The sequence below is a fragment of the Berghia stephanieae genome, chromosome 3 (assembly GCF_034508935.2).
Source record: "Berghia stephanieae isolate SIO BIC M18660-M18661 chromosome 3, UCSD_Bste_1.3, whole genome shotgun sequence".
Classification (NCBI taxonomy): Eukaryota; Metazoa; Mollusca; class Gastropoda; order Nudibranchia; family Aeolidiidae; genus Berghia; species Berghia stephanieae.
In genome coordinates, this window is record NC_088362.1 from 26,416,048 (window position 1) to 26,437,280 (window position 21,233).

General features: G+C 36.8%; 1 protein-coding gene across 1 annotated transcript in view; it reads left to right on the forward strand.

Annotated features, from left to right (window-relative positions):
• LOC144967436 (protein henna-like) overlaps positions 1–21,233 on the forward strand; it is a 48,854-nt gene that overhangs the window by 25,759 nt on the left and 1,862 nt on the right. Inside the window, exons 2-12 of the mRNA XM_078904681.1 lie at positions 1,611–1,739; positions 3,887–3,991; positions 5,698–5,782; positions 7,483–7,571; positions 7,964–8,031; positions 8,718–8,768; positions 14,402–14,547; positions 15,866–16,001; positions 16,886–17,012; positions 18,437–18,532; positions 20,104–20,237. Coding sequence (XP_078760807.1) covers positions 1,611–1,739; positions 3,887–3,991; positions 5,698–5,782; positions 7,483–7,571; positions 7,964–8,031; positions 8,718–8,768; positions 14,402–14,547; positions 15,866–16,001; positions 16,886–17,012; positions 18,437–18,532; positions 20,104–20,237 — 1,166 coding nt within the window. The remainder of the gene's footprint in view (positions 1–1,610; positions 1,740–3,886; positions 3,992–5,697; positions 5,783–7,482; positions 7,572–7,963; positions 8,032–8,717; positions 8,769–14,401; positions 14,548–15,865; positions 16,002–16,885; positions 17,013–18,436; positions 18,533–20,103; positions 20,238–21,233) is intronic.

Genomic DNA, 21,233 nt, shown 5'->3' on the forward strand with positions numbered 1-21,233 from the left:
AGCCCACCACTTATTTAATACATTTCTATCGTTGATTAAAGTTCTAGAAGAATGGGATTTTGCGAACATTGCCTAGAAGTTACAGACATATTAGTTTAACGTATTGTTTGGTAGAATTACAGAATTAATTCCCAAAGACAAATAATTGAATCTTTTAGAATATCACAAACATTTAAGTAATTTTCCGTACTGATATAGTCTAGAGCGAAACAAGCTTGCGTACTTCAATTATTCCATGTCAAGGGTTGGTTTCTGTGTTTTTAAGAATTTTACGGCGTTTGTGACGCATTGAAAGAACAGAAAATGTATAAGGTAGTCTAAAAGTATACTTTTCTCAAAGGCACCTGAGGATAAATAAGGCAAAGGTAAATGGTCAATCATGGTAAATGGTAAATCAGCGTTTTTAAAGCGTCAATACTAATGTGCACATATATGTAGGTCTGATAACCGAACACAATTGTGAGTCCGTTTTAACATTGTTGTAATGGACAATATTTTTGCGTTGGTTTGAGAGTATTTCCATTACAACAACCACTTGTAAACAAACCCTTTCGACTGATGACTTTTAACAAAATCCCTCCCTGCTTCCTTCTAAAATCTCTCTTTCTGAAAAGACGGTCATACAATAAGTCTGAAGCTTTGGCCTTAATGGAAGAAGCAGAAGAAGAATGAGCCCATAACACTTTGGATTATCAGACCTGTAAATAAGTACACGTCGGCTGACATTGTTTGATTTTGTCTTCCTTTATAATTATGGTATACCGCTAAGTTAAATACTCTCATGCTCTGTCCGCCAGATCAATGGTGACAACGCTCAAAACTGTTAGTAAATCTTTCACATTTATGGTATGTTTTAGGGGATTTAGTGATAACTTATCACCCAATTGACAGTCAAAACCAACAACAAAGAGCTCGGTTAGGTCATATTCATTATTCCACATCTCTCCCTAAATAATAACGCGTAATGATAACATATATACGATTCTAACGAAAGAGTGAAAATGGAGAGACTTCGTATGGGAACAAAACAGACAATGGACGTTTCGGATGTAAACCCTTCGTCAGTACAACAATACACAAATAAACGTGGGAAAAAAATAAAATAAAATGCAAAATAACTAGTATCGTCTGTACTCAATGGTGGATGCAGTATGAATGAAACGTGAGCGTGGGTAGTGGGTAGTGGGTAGGGTGTCCCAGGGGAGTGATCGGATTGATAAGAAAAGGTAAGCGTGTGACGTATTTTCACGATCACCGGCTTCAGGCAGCCCCTACCGTTTTCCACTTTTGCATGTTTACAATTATAATTTGTGACGTCCGATTATCAAAAAAACTCAGATTCTTTAAAAAGAAGTAGGCCTAATATTTAAATGGTTTTGAAGATGTCTTTTATTCAAAGATAACGAAATAGGAATAGACTGGGGTGTAGAATAGAATATCTTTCACTCTCTTGCGTTTTTTTAAAAATTCGATATTTGTTCCCAACTCGTACTCGCAAGCTCGGTTGGGAACACGTCCAGAATTCCAAAAAGCAAGAGTGTAAGAATCGTATTATTCTTTCTGTGTGATTCTTCTAATGTGTTGTCCTATTTTATTTCCTTCCATCCCAGACCAACACAGATGGCCGAGCTCTTCCTCTGTACCGGAAGGACTACGAGGACAACGAAGGGAGCACCAGTTTGACTTTTGTTCTGCCCGAGAAGATCGGGATTCTGGCTGGAGCCCTTAAGACGTTTGAGGTGAGTATCTACAGGTGTTCTGCACACTTTCAAAGAGCCTCTTTTATTTTGACCATACGTTTTAAACTTCAAAATCGATTGGTTAACCCTTTCCTTACCACCTAGATCAAAATCGTCACATTTCTTACGACACAATATACATTTTCTCTTATTCAGATTTATTTTGTACATCAGGTCTAGTGGTATGACACTCGCTTTCGGATCGGAAGATCCTGGGTTCGAGCCTCGCTCGGCGCATAGTCGAGTCCTTGAAGAAGGCTCTTTACTCACATTCTCTCATCGTACTCAGGTGTAAAATGAATACCTGGCCATTAACAGCGTTGTCCGAAAACAAATTGTAATATCGCCTAACAGGCGTCATGGTTGCTGTTGGCCAGGGATCCCGTGTAAAGTGCTTTGAGCACGTTTAGTGGATATTGCACTCTATATAAGCTCAATTTATTTTAATTATGAAGACACCGTGGAAAGAAAAAAGAACATCAGCCATCGCTGACCAAAATGCGTGACATGTCCTAAGAAGAAAACAATTAAAATAACATGTAAAACCTCAACAGTTTGACTGGAAAAGAAAAAGAAAAAACAAAACCAGACGAAGACAGACAGGGAATAATGAATCTTGACCGATTGTCAACACGGATGACAACTGGAAATGTCATCAGTTTGTTTAGATCGAGCCAAGATAGAGAATCGTGTGTGTGTGTGGGGGGGGGGGGGGGGGGGTCGTGACCGCCAACGCCAGCCAGCAAAAGAGGTCATCTCAATCAGACCGGAGTATTGAGCTTTAAAAATTGAGCTTTTATATAGCGCAATATCCACTAAACATGCTCAAAGCGCTTTACACTGGGTTCCCCGTCCAACAACAACATTTGACATTTATTAGGATAAGATATGGCGCCTGTAAGGCGATATAATTTTTTTCGGGCAGAGACAACGCTGTTGGCGGCCAGGAACTCATTTTACACCTGAGAACGGTGAGAGAATGTGAGTAAAGAGCCTTTTCCAAGGTCTCAACTATGTGCCGAGCGAGGCTCGAACCCATGACCTTCCGATCCGAAAGCGAGTATCACACCAACAGACCACATAAGAGTATTCTGACCTCTGAATACCGAATGCCTTCACTCACTAGTCAAAGTAATGCTTAACTGCTAGAAGTTGTGGACTGTAAAAAAGTCATAAACAAAATTGAATATAACAGCTTCGAAAAAGAACAAAATACCAAACACGGAACGTTTCGGGCTCAAAAACCCTTCTTCAGCCAACAACAACAAAAACAATAAAGACATAAATACATTACTAAATTCAAGAATATTCATTTTTTGTTGTTAACGTTGTACGTCACTCACTTGATGTGAATTAACATCACCTAGACGATATAACATTATTATTATTATTACACATTATGGTGTGTTGGCGAAATACTTTATGGTAATTGGAAACGGGACACGTTGACACATGTTGTCAATATCAACAAATTAATATCATCTAATGGAGGCCAATGCTAATATCAAGCTGACACATCAATACTACTGGTCCAAGGGATCACATTACCAACACTTCACGCTTAAAACTAGTTGTATAGATAGAATGAAGTTGACGTCACTCGGGTCTTTGTTATTGTTTTTACCATCCACGTTTATGAATAATTTTCACTAAACTGTATGATCCAGACTATAATAGTTCATGGTTACACATAGTTTTGTGTGTTGGTCCGTTATACGTCCGGGTGGCAATGTTGTGAGTTTCTTAGCCAAGCGCATGCTATCTATACCCATCGTGTCAGTTTTGCATTAATTAGGGAATTGATTAGATGAAGAAATATGAAATTGAATCTAAAGTTAAACTGATCAGATTTAGAATATTACAGTTTTCAGAAGTTTAAAGGACAACATTTACTCTCTCTCTCTCTCTCTCTCTCTCTCTCTCTCTCTCTCTCTCTCTCTCTCTCTCTCTCTCTCTCTCTCTCTCTCTCTCTCTGGACGTTAACAGCGTTGTCTATGTCGGAAAAAAATGTAACATCGCCTAACAGGCGTCGTGTTTCGTTATATATGTTACGTGTTGCTGTTGGTCAGGGACCCCTTGTAAAGCGTTTTGAGCACGTTTCGTGGACATTGCGATATATAAAAGATCAATTTTTTTTTCAATTCCAGGAACACAAAGTCAATCTCCATCACATCGAATCCAGACCGGCTAAGGATGATCCCAAAGGCTTCGAGTTCTTTGTGGCATGTGACAACATAACAGGGGGTCTTAAGGTAAGTCAGTGTCTGGTTGGTCTTTTGGAGATCTTGGAAGGGGGGGGGGGGGAGTGAGTACCGATAGCTCACTTCGAGTTCTTTGTGGCATGTGACAATATAACAGGGGGTCTTAAGGTAAGTCAGTGTCTGGTTGGTCTTTTGGGGATCTTGGAGTGAGGGGGGAGGTTACCGATAGCAGCTCACTTCGAGTTCTTTGTTGCATGTGACAACATAACAGGGGGTCTTAAGGTAAGTCAGTGTCTGGTGGGTCTTTTTGGGATCTTGGAGGGAGGGGGGAGGTTACCGATAGCAGCTCACTTCGAGTTCTTAAGGTAAGTTAGTTTCTGGTGAGTCTTTTGGGGATCTTGGAGGAAGGGGGGGGGGGGGGGGTGAGTACCGATAGCTCACTTCGAGTTCTTTGTGGCATGTGACAACATAACAGGGGGTCTTAAGGTAAGTCAGTGTCTGGTTGGTCTTTTGGGGATCTTGGAGGGAGGGGGGAGGTTACCGATAGCTCACTTCGAAATCTTTGTGGCATGTGACAACATAACAGGGTGTCTTAAGGTAAGTCAGTGTCTGGTTGGTCTTTTTGAGGATCTTGGAGAGAGGGGGGAGGTTACCGATAGCTCACTTCGAGTTCTTTGTTGCATGTGACAACATAACAGGGGGTCTTAAGGTAAGTCAGTGTCTGGTTGGTATTTTGGGGATATTTGAGGGAGGGGGGAGGTTACCGATAGCAGATCACTTCGAGTTCTTAAGGTAAGTTAGTTCCTGGTGAGTCTTTTGGGGATCTTGGAGGAAGGGGGGGGGGGGTGAGTACCGATATCTCACTTCGAGTTCCTAGTGGCATGTGACAACATAACAGGGGGTCTTAAGTAAGTCAGTTTCTGGTGGGTCTCTTAGGGATCTTGGAGGAGGGGGGAGGTTACCGATAGCTCACTTCGAGTTCTTTGTGGCGTGTGACAACATAACAGGGGGTCTTAAGGTAAGTCACTTTTGGTGGGTCTATTGGGGAACTTGGAGGGAAGGGGGAGGTTACCGATAGCTCACTTCGAGTTCTTTGTGGCGTGTGACAACATAACAGGGGGTCTTAAGGTAAGTCAGTTTCTGGTGGGTCTTTTGGGGATCTTGGAAGGGGGGAATACCGATAGCTGTCCTCGAGTTCTTTGTGGCATGTGACAACATAACAGGGGGTCTGAAGGTAAGTCCGTTTCTGGTGGGGTTTTTTGGGAGATCTTGTGGGCGGGGGGGGGGGGGGGGGGGGTACCGATAGCTCAGTTGGTAGAGCACTTAGTTCACAAGCAAAGGGACCGGTATCGATTCCGGGTGTAGTCGATACTCTTTTTTAATCTATGAACGATTACTAAAAGAATGTTATCCTCTTATTATTATTATAATTGTTAAAATAATTTGTTCAGAGGGATGTTATGGCTATTGGCCTAAAATTTTGCTTCGTACCCGAAAGGTACCGAGTTCGATCACCCACCGCTGCGCTGCGTGACCTTGAACAAGTCACCTCGCCATAGCTCAATTTGCGGTGCTGCACTGTGGCTAACGCTTGAGTTATTCCAGTCTTCCTTTGGAATAAACCATAGAGACAAATTTCCCCCATGGGTAGAATAAAGGGAATGTATTTTAGTTGGGTTTTTTTATTTTTTTATTATTTTTTTTAAAAGTTTTATTCGACCCATATAATTGACCGTAGCACGATGTATATTCCACAGGAGGCCATCAATGACCTTCGTAAGATGACAACGACACTGACAGTCCTGTCCAGAAACCCTGGGAACGATGAAAATACTGAAGAAGGTGAGTTCCATATCGTCTCGATATAATTTTGTTTGTATGGTATATTACAAATTCACTTTGAAGATACAATGTGTAAGCCCCCGGTATTTCACACCAATGCCCACAACTTCACAACAAGGGATTTGATCGAAGAGATACCAAAAGCCCCAGTCAAGATTGGAACGCCATGTAAACTCTATCTACAGTTTTTGAAACACAGTGTTTGTTGTTCCTTTCTGTGTCACTAAATTTTATTTTCCTACCAACGCTAAGTATAAATTACTCCCTGTGTGTGACACAAGCTGTGTTATTGCTCGAAGCTCTATGTCAACAATGTAATCATTCTTTGTGATACAAATATTATTATTCTACCCCTCTCCTCTACCCCTCTCCCTAAATAGTAACGCGTAATGATGTCATGTTTACAAAAAATTGTGATGTCAGATTATCAAGCGTTAAATTTCACAAAAATTAGATTTTGGAAAAAATAAGTTTCATTTAAATATTTTTGAAAATGTTTTTTAATCAGAGATGACGAAATCAGAATCGATTGAGGGGTAGAATAAAAGATTTATTACACTCTTGTATTTTGGAATTCGAACTTTGTTCCCAACGCGCACTCGTAAGCTCGTGCAGCGATTGTGAACACGTCAGGAATTCCAAAAACCAAAAGTGTAAGAATCGTATATTGCCCTACCTTACCTCACCTCACCTTACCGGGTTCCTTCTCATAGAGGTTGGATGCCATGGTCTTCCACAATTCTCTGTCTAGCGCCAACTCTGATCAGCCCTCCTTCATCATGCTCCCAGTCATGTCTTTTCTATTTCCCAACCAGCTCATTCATTGTCTCCCTCTGCCTCCTTCCCATTAATCATTCCTTCAAGTATTGACTTCTGGTCTGATCAGCCCTCCTTCATCATGCTCCCAGTCATGTCTTTTCTATTTCCCAACCAGCTCTTTCGTTGTCTCCCTCTGCCTCTATTCCCATTAATCTTTCCTTCAAGTATTGACTTCTGGAGACTGTTGTGGCGTCGTATGTGGTCATAGTACGCCTACTTTCTATACTTTACAGTCACCAGAAGTACTTTCTTTCTTATATTTAGTTCACTCAATACCATTCTGTTTGATTTTTTTCTCTTTCCATGACACCTTTCCCATCCGATTATATCCTTCCTCTCACCAAACACATTTTTGTTTACTTTTGTCCAGAGAAAGTTAACTTAAAACATAGACTGTATTCGTATTCCACAAAGCACAAAACGGAAAACTCGAAATTAGATCCGTCTATCCATTTGAAACGGAACAACAAAACAAGAAACTCAGCATTTAATTTTGAAATCCTCCACTCATGAACAAACCATCATCTTATCTTTACTCTTTCTTCCCCTCCACCATCCGACTTTGGAACTCCCTATCAACCAATTGCAAACAACTCCTTTCGACTGATGACTGATGACTTTTAAAAAATCGCTCCCTGCTTCCCTCTAAAACCCCTGTTACTGAAAAATCGGCCATACAATCTTTAGCCTGAAGGTTTGGCCTTAATGGAAGAAGAAGAACAAGAACAAGAACAAGAAGAACAAGAACAAGAAGATAAATTATAATTAGCCTCAAATCGTCAATAAGTGTCAAACTTTAAATTTCTTCACTAAAAATGAAAAAATTGTTTTGATAGTGTATTGTAGATTTTAATCCAAGGAATTCCACCCACTTTCCTCAGTGCCCTGGTTCCCAAGGAGGATGAAAGATTTGGATAGATTTGCCAACCAAATCCTGAGTTATGGCTCCGAACTGGATTCAGATCATCCGGTAAGAATGATGATAGTGATGATGATGATGATGATGATGATGATGATGATGATGGTGGTGGTGATGATGATGATGATGATGATGATGATGGTGGTGGTGGTGATGATGATGATGATGATTATGATGATGGGGATGATGATGATGATGATGATGATGATGATGATGATGATGATGTTCATGATGATGATGATGATGATGATGATGACGATGGTGCTGATGTGGGTGGTACTTATGGTGGTGACGTTGGCGGTGGTTGTGTTGATAGATTATAACGCCAACGATGATGATGTTGCTGCTGCTGCTGCTGATGCTGATGATGATGATGATGATGACCTTGCAAATAGTGATGGCAGCGATGAAGTGACAAGTCAAAAATACTTTCTCCCATTCAGGGTTTCACGGATCCCGTGTACAGATTACGTAGAAAAGAATTTGCCGACATTGCATTCAACTATAAACAGTGAGTATGAATTTCTAGTTAACTTTATACTGTCATGTATTGTCATTGTGATGTCATGGATTATCATTGTTATGGCAAAGGTTGTCGATGTACTGTCATGAATTGTCACTGTGATGTCATCGATTATCATTGTTATGGCAAAGGTTGTCAATGTCATGTAATAATAATAATGATATTGATAATAATTTTTATAGTAATAGTAATAGTAACGATAATAATAATTATAAAATAATAATATTAATTATGATGATAATGATGATGATGACGATGGTGGGAATGATGATGATGATGATGATGATGATGATGATGATGATGATGATGATGATGATAATGATAATGATGACGATGATGATGATGATGATGATGATGATGATGATGATGATGATGATGATGATGATGTTAGTAATGATGATGACGATGATGATGATGACGGAAATGATTAAGTTGATAATAATGATGATAATAATAACAACAACACCATGTTTACTTCCTCGCATTGTGCTGGTAATTTGACATTCGATAGTGTCTAATCAAATTCTTACATATACAAAAAAATGATTAGAATATTACTTATATTTAAATAATCACATTGACATTTTATTGGGCCTGAATGTTTAATTTGTATTAAATTAATTTGTATCCAACCCACGTTTAATCCTACTTGTATCTCTCACCATTTATTACAGTGGCCAGCCTATCCCTAGGGTTGAATACACAAGTGCTGAAATTAAAACCTGGTGGGTAGATTATTATTTTAATCAATGTTGGAAAACTTCAGCTTATTCAGCTATCTTTCCATCCATTTATTTATTTATTTATTTATCACCCCATTTCATCCATTTATATAGTAATCCATCAACCCATCCATCCATCCATTCATCTATCCATCCACCCATCCATCCATCCATCTACTCTCGCATTTGTTTATTCATCCATCAATCCATCCGTCCATCCATCTATTTATCTATTCATCCATCGATCCATCCACCCATCCATATAATATCCATTTTTCCATCCATCCATCCATATATCCATGCAATAATCCATCCATTCATATATTCGCCACCCCACCCCTTCCATCAATTCATTCATCCAATCTTCCATTCACATGACCTCCCATCCACTCATTCATTCATCCATCCATCCATCTATCATCCATCCATCCATCATCATTCATTTGTCTGTCAATTCATCCATTCATTTGTCCCATTCTAGTGCGACGAATATTCTTTACAGATAATATCCTGTCTCTCACAGACTTGTTTAATTCTGAGCGTCCATTTCTTTTCTGTAATAGTAATAGTAATAGTAATAAATCTTTATTGTTCATAAAATGGTTTACATTTCTCGAACAAATATAATATAGATACATAAATAGAAATATGTGGATCTTATAATAGTAATATGATCTCATAACAAATTTACTTCACAATGCACACAGACATCTTTCCAATTTAACACAACAGGGAACATCATGTTTTAATGCATTGAAATTAAGACTGATTTTAAATGTATCCACAGTTACTAAGTTACTCACTCCTCTTCCATTACAATTGAAGACTGATTTTCCAAAACTCCCTAACACCATTTTCCCATTTTGAGATATTGAGGATTATTTCCCCTACAATTTTTCATTCGGTCTATTATTTTATCACATTTAAACTTCAAATTCACAGAAATCTAAGGAAATATTTGGTGTCAATTGATACTTAATATAAAATTTACATTTCAATGTATCTCATGGATGGAAAATGTCAAAAAAATAGAAAAATCCACTTAACAAGTTTTGGAAAACGGTCTCAATTGTGACCCATCGTCTCAAAACTGTATTATGTTGAAACGAACCAGATGCTTAGAATCCGAATTAAATGTTAAACTGGTCAAAAATATAAATTGTTGGCATTTGCACCCTAAAGTATGGTATCCATTCTCATCAATAAAACAAACTCAACACAAATCTGATATTTCTGGCTATAAATTCAATTTTCAACATCTTAATCAGCTCGACTTAATACCGTTTTGAGGCGAAGGGTCACAATTTATTTCACACACCATTCCTCTTTTTCATAATAAATGTAAAGCCGATTGTTTTTCCCGCCTAAATGGCGACGAGCGGGACGACAGCCCGGACTGTCCAGACAATAGATTTCTTTGACCAAGACGCTTCCTTAGATTCCTCAACTACAGTAGAATCCGCATAAAGTAAACACTCTTAAAGTCAACCTCTGCTTAAAGTCAATCAACATCTCTTGTTGGCCACAAATTTATATTCTTTATCTGTGTTCCGTATTAATAGGTTTAATAATAATATAATAAATAATAATAATAATAATTAATAATAAATTTAATAATATAATAATAATAATAATATAATAATATAATAATAATAATAATGATAATATGATATAATAATAATAATAATAATAAAATAATAATAATAATAATAATAATAATAATAATAATAATAATAATAATAATAATAATAATAATAATAATAATAATAATAATAATAATAATAATAATAATAATAAATAATAATAATAATAATAATAATAATAATAATAATAATAATAATAATAATAATATATAATAATAATAATAATAATAATAATAATAATAATAATAATAATAATAATAATAATAATAATAATAATAATAATAATAATAATAATAATAATAATAATAATAACAATAATAATAATAATAATAATAAATAACAATAATAATGATAATAATGATAATAATAAATAATAATAATAATAATAATAATAATAATAATAATAATAATAATAATAATAATAATATAATAATAATAATATAATAATAATGATAATAATAATAATAATAATAATAATATAATAATAATAATAATAATAATAATAATAATAATAATAATAATAATAATAATAATAATAATAGTAATAATAATAATAATAATAATAATAATAATAATAATAATAATAATAATAATAATAATAATAATAATAAAGTACTTTGGAAAACATCGATTGTCGTTCAAGCTCCAAAAAAGCGTTGTCCGACCGTATTGAACGACTTCCGTCCAGTGGCGCTTACATCGCTTGTAATGAAATATTTAGAAAAAATTTTAAAATCTGAGCTCCTAAAAAATGTTATGACCTGAAATTGCTAGATCCGTACCAATTTGCATACCAGCAACATCTCAGTGTAGAAGACGCACTATTAACCGCCACAAATTCGATCTCAAAACACCTTGACCAAACGCCCTCGAATTACGCTAGAATCCTGTTTGTCGACTTTTCGTCAGCTTTTAATGCCATGAACACAGATATTTTGCTTCAAAAGTTGTGCAACATGGATATTCCAAACTACCTTATTAAATGGTATAAAGAGTTTCTGACCCATGGACCGCAATGTGTAAAATTGGGTGAACATATCTCCAACAAAAGAACGTTGTCGAACGGATGTCCCCAAGGCTGCGTGAGTTCCCCAATCCTGTACATCTTATACACCAACGACTGCAGACCATCCTTTGAAAATTGTTTTATAGTGAAATATGCAGATGATACTGCTATTCTTGGCTTATTAAAAGATAAAGTTACCGAAAAGAATTATTTCAAACAAATAAATATATTCACCGATTGGTGTAATCAAAATCAGCTTGAATTAAATGTTGAAAAAACGAAAGAACAGGTGTTTGGTGTAAAAAATAAAAACGACTTAAAGTGTGTGGCGATCGGTAAAGATGATGTTGAGATAGTTGACTATTTTAAATATTTAGGAATAACTATTGATAGTTCCTTCAATTTCTCTCAACATATTAATATAATATCTGAGAAAGTTGCCCAAAGATTATACATCCTAAGGAAATTGAGAACATTTCAAGTAAGGAAGAAAACTATGTTAAGAGTTTATGACTCATTGATTAAAAGTGTAATTGCGTTTGGCTGCACCATATGGTTTGGAGGATGCCGACTTAAAGATAAATCAAAAATTTCAAAATCTATCAAAGAGGCATCAAAAATAATAAACCATCCTCTTGATGGAGTAGAAAGAATTCATGGAAAAGCAATAGAAAGGAAAGCATTCTCAATTACCAACAATAAACAACATATTTTATACCATGAATTTAGTCTTTTACCATCTGGGAGAAGGTTTTGTCAGATTAAATGTAGAACTAACAAGTATAAATCAACGTTCGTTCCATCAGCAATAAAAATTTTGAATATTTCATATGGTACAGAAAAACCAAGGATTGATTCGTTGACTGATTAACTGATTAATTTATTTATTGTAAGATTAACTGACCAATTGATAATGATGATAATTTTTGGTGTCGAATTGCCACAATCGTAACAAATTGAAAACGAAATGAATATGTATATGTTTATGTTGTGTATATCGTAAGTGTGAAAGAAAGAGAGGAAGAGAGAGAGAGAGAGAGAGAGAGAGAGAGAGAGAGAGAATGAGAGAGAGAGAGAGAAAATAAGTAACTAAATGACAAATTGCCATATTTATGGACAATAAAGATCTATTATTATTATTATTATTATTATTATTATTATTATTATTATTATTATTATTATTATTATTATTATTATTATTATTATTATTATTATAATATATTCAATTATTGTCAGCATCTAAATCAACCTGATATAATACTGGTTTGATATGATGCGTCAGATTAATTGTCAATAACCAAGTAGGTACCTACATGTGCTTTCTGATCAATTTGTACGAGATGTGTTGGCCTTAATTGTACGTCACAATGTAACACGAGGGTCGGTCCAAAAAATAATCTTCTTCTTCTTCTTCTTCTTCTTCTTCTTCTTCTTCTTCTTCTTCTTCTTCTTCTTCTTCTTCTTCTTCTTCTTCTTCTTCTCTCTTCTTCTTCTTCTTCTCTTCTTCTTCTTCTTCTTCTCTCTTCTTCTTCTTCTTCTCTTCTTCTCTCTTCTTCTTCTTCCTTCTTCTTCTCTTCTTCTTCTTCTTCTTCTTCTTCTCTCTTCTTCTCTTCTTTTCTTCTCTTCTCTTCTTCTTCTTCTTCTTCTTCTTCTTCTTCTTCTTCTTCTCTCTTCTTCTTTCTCTTCTTCTTCTTCTTCTTCTTCTTCCTTCTTCTTCTTCTTCTTCTTCTTCTTCTTCTTCTTCTTCTTCTTCTTCTCTTCTTCTTCTTCTTCTTCTTCTTTCTTCTTCTTCTCTTCTTCTTCTTCTTCTTCTTCTTCTTCTTCTTCTTCTTCTTCTTCTTCTTCTCTTCTTCTTCTTCTTCTTCTTCTTCTTCTTCTTCTTCTTCTTCTTCTTCTTCTTCTTCTTCTTCTCTTCTTCTTCTCTTCTTCTTCTCTTCTTCTTCTTCTTCTTCTTCTTCTTCTTCTTCTTCTTCTTCTCTTCTTCTTCTTCTTCTTCTTCTTCTTCTTCTTCTTCTTCTTCTCTTCTTCTTCTTCTTCTTCTTCTTCTTCTTCTTCTTCTTCTTCTTCTTCTTCTTCTTCTTCTTCTTCTTCTTCTTCTTCTTCTTCTTCTTCTTCTTCTTCTTCTTCTTCTTCTTCTTCTTCTTTCTTCTTCTTCTTCTTCTTCTTCTTCTTCTTCTTCCTTCTTCTTCCTTTCTTTCTTTTCTTCTTCATTTCTTCTTCTTCTTCTTCTTTCTTCCTCTTCCTCTTCTTCTGCTTTCTTCTTCTTCTTCTCTCATTCTTCACTTTTCCCTACTTCACATCTTCTTCTTCATATTCATTCATTCTTCTCTTCTTCTCGCATCTCGTTTTTCCTCATAGTTTTCTTCATTTCTTTTTTCCTTCTTACCCTCTCCTTTATCCTTCTTCTCTAACATCTCATTCTATCTTCTTTCTCGATTCTCATTACTTTTTTTCTTCATTTCTTAAATTCCTTCTTTATCATTCATAATCTTCTATTCTTCTTTTAACATTCTTCTTGTTACATGTTTTTGCTAAATTATGTATTCGCATATATCTTACTGTTTCATGTTTTAATTTCTATTTTTTTGTTACTTCTTTGTACTTTTGAAAATTCCTGAAATGGCTTTCGTAATTTCTATCCTGCGTTCAATTAAATTTTTCATTCTTCTTCTTCTTCTCTTCTTCTTCTTCTTCTTCTTTCTTCTTCTTCTTCTTCTCTCTTCTTCTTTTCTTCTTCTTCTTCTTCTTCTTCTTCTTCTTCTTCTTCTTCTCTCTTCTTCTTCTTCTTCTTCTTCTCTTCTTCTTCTTCTTCTTCTTCTTCTTCTTCTTCTTCTTCTTCTTCTTCTTCTTCTTCTTCTTCTTCTTCTTCTTCTTCTTCTTCTTCTTCTTCTTCTTCTTCTTGAGTTTCCGGAAATTTGGTCTAAAATTAAGTTTGAATAGTAACATATTCAATATTCATTGTTTTCGGCGCATTGTTTTTTCCTCAGGACGACCATTTTCAGAGAGCTTGTTTCGTTATACCCGTCGCATGCGTGCCGGGAATTTAATCACGTGTTTCCCCTACTCAAGGACAACTGCGGATTCCGAGAAGACAACATCCCTCAGCTCCAGGACATCTCAGATTTCCTCAAAGGTAATTCAAGTCATGTACTTTTTTGCCATCTTAACCCTCTCCTTACCAACTATAGGAAAATCGTCACATTTGTTATGATACAACCAACATTTTTCTTATTCAAATTCCTTTTGTACATCATAAAATTTAAAGAAAATGAACAGTGTGTTGTAGAGCATGTTTTGCTAAAGAAATTATGTATCGCAAGAACTTACTGCTATGGTGTGATAAAAAATCTATTTTTGTGTTACTTTGTTGTGAAGTTTTGGGGAAAATCCTGAAAATGGCTGGTAAGGAGAGAGTTAAATCCTGACGTTCAATTAAATTTTATTTTAGCCAGAAAACACGCCCTTCAAATATCGATCGATTAAACTCTCTCGATTTCATAAGCAAGGAAAATCGAACAAATGTGTTCGAGTTTCAATGAGGGTGAACTCGAGAGAGAGTTAAAATGGCCCTGACCTTGTCAGAAACTCTCAGACCTGTGACTTCTTTGGTCTACATCACGTGGGACTTTTGACAAGAATAGATAACAATATCAATGAATCATTATTCTTGCGAGATAATCACGGAGATGACTTTCTAAACCCACAAATTCACGACCAGATACAGCCTAAATGAGTCAATAAAATGGAGAGAAAGATAAAGGGAGTAAATGTGACACATAAGTAAGAGAACAACACAAAACAAACGACGTTTCGGCCTTTGGCCTTTTTCAAGTAAACCCGAAATATATATACATATATAAGATTCGATCTAATATATGTGTATATATTTCGTGTTTACTTGAAAAAGGCCGACGGCCGAAAAGTCTTTTTGTTTTGTGTTGTTACTTTATTTATGAGTCACATTTACTCCCTTTATCTTTTCTCTCTCCGCCCAGATAGTCTTACAGTAAATTGCATTCTTTAGAAACATCAGAGAAAAATTCTGAACGTTCATTACACTTAGGGTAATTATCTGTAAGGCAATGAAGTATTTTACTCTTTGACTCACCAAATAAATGACCAAAAAAACTGACGTCACTTCCCTCGTAATGACGCATAGTAACTTAGTAACTGGTTCTAAACCATTTGAACAATGGCGGACGCCCTTAGAAAATAATACTCCGACGAGAATAAAGGTGTATCCAGAGTCGAAAAACATTATAAATGTGATCATATTTTTACTTTTATACATTCTGATCACAAGACATATGAAAAAGTTATAGCCAGCATGAAGAATATAAAGTACCGATTTTCTTTTGTTTAGAACCACACTGCTTGTTGCTGGGCGGACGTGACATCAGACTATTGAATCCTATTATTAAAATGTAAAAAAACCTCTTTATATTTTCCAGATTGTACTGGCTTCAGCCTGCGTCCAGTGGCAGGTCTTCTGTCGTCACGTGACTTCCTGGCTGGCCTTGCCTTCCGTGTGTTCCATTCAACCCAATATATCAGACATTCCTCCAAACCACACTACACACCTGAGCCGTAAGGAACCGTCTTCTACCATCCACACTTCAACACACCAATTTATCTATCTATTTATCCATGCATCCATTCATCCATACATCCATTCTGCCCTCCATCCATTTTCTCACATCAGAGACTCATCCAAACTACATTACACATCAAAAACCGTTATAATTCTTATTCCAATACCCAAATAATTCATTCATTCATTCATGATTCCGCCCGATATTTCATCCATTTACCAAAAACATCAAACACTCCTCCAAACCATACTACACACCCGACAGCTGTTTGTCTCAATCACGTATTTCTGTCTACCTGGATGTACCTATCCATCATTCTCATTCATCCTATACATCCACTATTCATCCACCCATCCGCTCATTCATCAAATCATTCCGTCCAAACAGCCATCTATCAATCCATCCATCTACCCACTCATCCATCTTATCCATCCACCATCCGTCCATCCTTCCATCTATCCATTTGTCCATCATTCCATCCAATCGTCCACCCACCAACCATTCATCCATCTAATTATCAATTCAATTATTCATCCACAGATCTATCCACCTATCCACCCACCAATCCATCTATCCACATACCCATCCGTCCATCCATAGATCCACCCATTAATCCATCAATCCAACCTCCCATCTATCCGTCCATCTACCCATCCACCCATACATCCATCCGCTCATTCATCCATCCATCACTCAATCCATTAATCCATTCATCCATCAACCTATCCATCCACCCTCCCACCCAACATTCAACCAACCATTCATCCACTAATCACTCAACCCATCACTCAATCCATCAATCCATCCATCCAACCACCCATCCATCCATCAATCTCTTCATCCATCAATCCAACCAGCTTCCAATCCATATATCCACAGAGATTGTTGTCATGAGTTGTTAGGCCACGTCCCCCTATTCGCCAACCCATCATTTGCCCAATTTTCACAAGAAATCGGACTCGCCAGTTTGGGCGCTCCAGATGAATATGTCAAGAAGCTCGCCACGGTATGTCTATGTCGTGTGATGTAGGAAAGTGAATAAAGATAGAGAGATGTGTAAAGATTTTTTTAATCTAGACGTCTACGTCTTTTGTTCATTAGTATTATATGCAGTGTTTTAATAAGTTTACAATGCAATACCTTACAAACTGTGGAGTGTTCCTCGACAATATTGGAGGTTTCCACAAGAAAAAAAAGAAGACGTTGAACTAAACTAAATGTCATAAAGGCGAATGATAAGAACATTTCATATTTCCTCTTAATCAAATTATTATTTTATGTCAAAAAAAAACCCAGAAAACCTGGAATAGTGGATTTTGAGAAGAGAAATAGGTTTTGAAGGGAAGTATAGATAAGTATAGATAACCAATGTAATTTTCCTTATATGTTTTCTTCTAAAGCACTTTTCTTAGAATGCACAGTCTCAGTTCGTATATGCAATGCATTTGTTTTGATAATGGGAAAACCCGAAACGTCAAATTATATTAATTTGTACGTATATGATGAATATAATAAATAAAATAAATTCCCTTTTAATAATCCCTAAGGGGGAATTTTTCTTTAGGATCTATTCCAAGGGAAGACTAGAATAACCCAGGTTTCAGCCACAGTGCAGTGCCGCAAAGTGAACTAAGATTAGGTGACTTGCCTAAGGCCACACAGCGCGGCGGGTAGTCGAACTCGGTACCTTTCGGGTACGAAGCAAAGACCATACCACTGAGCCACGATGTCCCATAATAAAGATATGATTTGCTAACTTCAATTATTGACGAGAGTCAAAACGTACCCCCCCCCCCTTATCCCCCACAAAAGAAAGAAAAGAAAAGAAGAAAAGGGTTTACCAGAGAGACATGTAGATCATCATAAAATATTGTCACTTTGAGGTTAACCCTCTCCTTACCAACTATAGAGGGGCGAAGTGTCCGAGTTGTTAAGGCATTGCACTGTGGCCAGGAAGGTCCCGGGTTCGAGCCCCGCTTCAGGCACTGTAGGTTTTTTTCCTTGAGCAAGATTATTAACTCCCAATTTGCTCACTTGGACAATGTGGGTGTTTCCTATTGACATCAGACATCTTGTTTGATAAAATATCTATATTCCTTCATGGAATGCTTAGGCGACGATATCTTATGGAAGGGCATATTTTTTTTACCAACTATAGGAAAATCGCCACATTCGTTACAATACAACCAACATATTTCTTATTCAAATTTCTTTTGTACATCATAAAATGTAAAGAAAATGAACACTGTGTGTTCTAGAGTGTGTTTTGCTAAAGAAATTATGTATCGCAAGAATTTTACTGCTATTATGTCAAAGTGATAAAAAAAAACTATTTTTATGTTAGTTGGGTGTAACGTTTTGGGGAAAATCAGAGAGTTTAACTCTATGACTTCCATCTTCTCCAATTCCATTCCACCCCATCCCCATCAGCTGTACTGGTTCACCGTGGAGTTTGGACTGTGTCGCCAAGACGGACGTCTCAAAGCATTTGGGGCTGGACTTTTGTCTTCATTTGGAGAATTACAGGTTAGTTGGATGACAACACATCGTGTCGGCAGAGAATGTGTCAAAGTAGGGAGCAAGCACTTTTTAAAAAACTTGAGCTTTTATATAGGGCAATATCCAATAAACGTGCTCAAAGCGCTTTACAATGGGTCCCTGGCCAACAGCAACACGTAACATGTAAGACGTGACAAGACGCCTGTTATGCGATATTACATTTTTTTCGGTCAGAGACAACGCTGTTAACGGCCAGGTACTTATTTTACACCTGAGTACGGTGAGAGAATGTGAATAAAGAGCCTTTTCCAATGACTCAACTTTGCGTCGAGCGAGGCTCGAACCCAGGTCCTTCCGATCCGAAAGTGAGTGTCATACCACAAGACCACATAGCCGCACTTAAGATTATAAATATCTTCATACAATAATAAATTAAATAGCATTTGGCGGAGATCGTGGACAGCTCATACGGTAGAGTCACGCTGTCCCCGGCCATGCATGGGAGTTGTATTACCAGTAAGGTCGCGGGTTCGAGCCCCATCGCCGCCGCGAAATTTTTATTCTCTATTGTTTTCTGGCATTTTCCTACTCACTTCATTTCTTGTTGTTATCAACATAAGTGCCTGCTCCACTCACTATTCTCAATGACTTACATAGCAATAGACATTATATTATTTTACTCACATGACCCCAACCATGGGGTGCCAAGACTTCAAAGGAATGATCACCAGTTTTGCTGGATGTTTCAAGTTAAGATAAAAATGTGAAATTGAAGATAAGCTTCAATTTTTAATATACGAAAACATAATATATAAAATGGACGGTCATTCGCCTGTATTGTTTCATTCTTACTGTTTTGTTGATAAAGGGGAAACCCGAAACGTCCATTTTATCTGTTTTCGTATATTGAATTGAAACGTACATTCAATTTCACATTGTTATTAATTTCTTCGAGCCTTGAGCAAGAACAAATACATGGACTCACTCAATCCTAGAGAATTTTGCTACTTTTCAAAATTGGAAAAAAATGTATTAATATGAGCATGTACATAGATAGTTTTATTCTACCAGCTACCATTAACATGTAAAAACTAAAAACATTAGCTTTGATACTATGCCTACAATTTGTCTCAGAAAAATGTAATAAATAGGCATGGGGTAAAATAACCCGAGTAAACTACGGATATAGCCGGTGTTAGGGTTGAGTGAGTTAAAAGTTAAGATAAGTTTGCTCTATCGCTTTATTAGATCTTAGATTTTTACTCTGAAAATATGGGTGTAGCCTACAATGTCATCCCGCGTTGTCATGTGTCGGTATAGGAAGTTTTTCTTTATATGTGACCCTTCGCCTCAAAACGGTGTTAAGTCGGGTTGGTTAAGATGTTGAAAATTGAATTTATAGTCAGAAATATCAGACTTGTGTTGAGTTTGTATGTCTTATTGAGGAGAATGGATACCATATTTTAGGGTGCTAGTGCCAACAATTTATATTTTTGAACAGTTTAACATATAATTCGGGTTTTAAACATCTGGTTCGTTCCGACATAATACCGTTTTGAGACGATGAGTCACATATTAATATTATATTTCATCTCCAGTATTGTCTGAGCGACAAGCCTGAAGTCCGCCCATTCGAGCCAACCGTGACATGTGACCAAGAATATCCAATCACATCGTACCAACCAATCTACTTTGTGGCAGACAGCTTCGACGACGCTAAGACAAAACTACAGTAAGTTAAATTAAATGTCAAAATACAAAAGGTCAAGGTTAAATTCCGATGTAAGTCAATGTCATAGACTACCTTAAGACAGAGGCAAGCCACTGGAGGTCAAGGTCAGACTGCAGTTGGTCATTGTCACAAATGTCTTCCTTAGACGACAGGGAAGGACCGTCCATACATCCATCCATCCACCCATCCATCCATCCATCCATCCACCCACCCGTCCATCCATCCATCCACCCATCCATCCATCCACCCATCCATCCATCCATCCACCCAACCATCCATCCATCCATCCATCCATCCACCCACCCATCCATCCACCCATCCATCCATCCACCCATCCATCCATCCATCCATCCATCCACCCAACCATCCATCCATCCATCCATCCATCCACCCACCCACCCATCCATCCACCCACCCATCCATCCATCCATCCATCCACCCACCCATCCATCCATCCACCCATCCATCCACCCAACCATCCATCCATCCACCCACCCATCCATCCATCCACCCATCCATCCATCCATCCACCCAACCATTCATCCATCCACCCACCCATCCATCCATCCACCCACCCATCCATCCATCCATCCACCCAACCATCCATCCATACATCCATCCATCCACCCACCTATTCACATTTTCATCAACCTACATATCCATCCGTCCTTCAATTCATCCATCTCTTTGTCCACCAATCCATCAATACAAAATCATCCATCCATTCCTCCATCCATCCATCCATAGTTGTTTTGGATTCTTCTTGTTGTTGTTGTCGTTTTTGTTGTTTTTATTTTTTTTGTTGTTGATGATGATGGCATTGTTTTCTTTTCTTTCTTTTTTTTTGCCTTTTGTTTTTTGGGGTTGTTTTTTTGTTTGTTTGTTTGTTTGTTGCGGCTTTATTGTTTTGTTATTATTTATTTCTTTGTTGATTTTTGTTTGTTTGTTTGTTTGTTTGTTTGTTTGTTTATTTTTTCCGGGGGGGGGGGGGGAGGG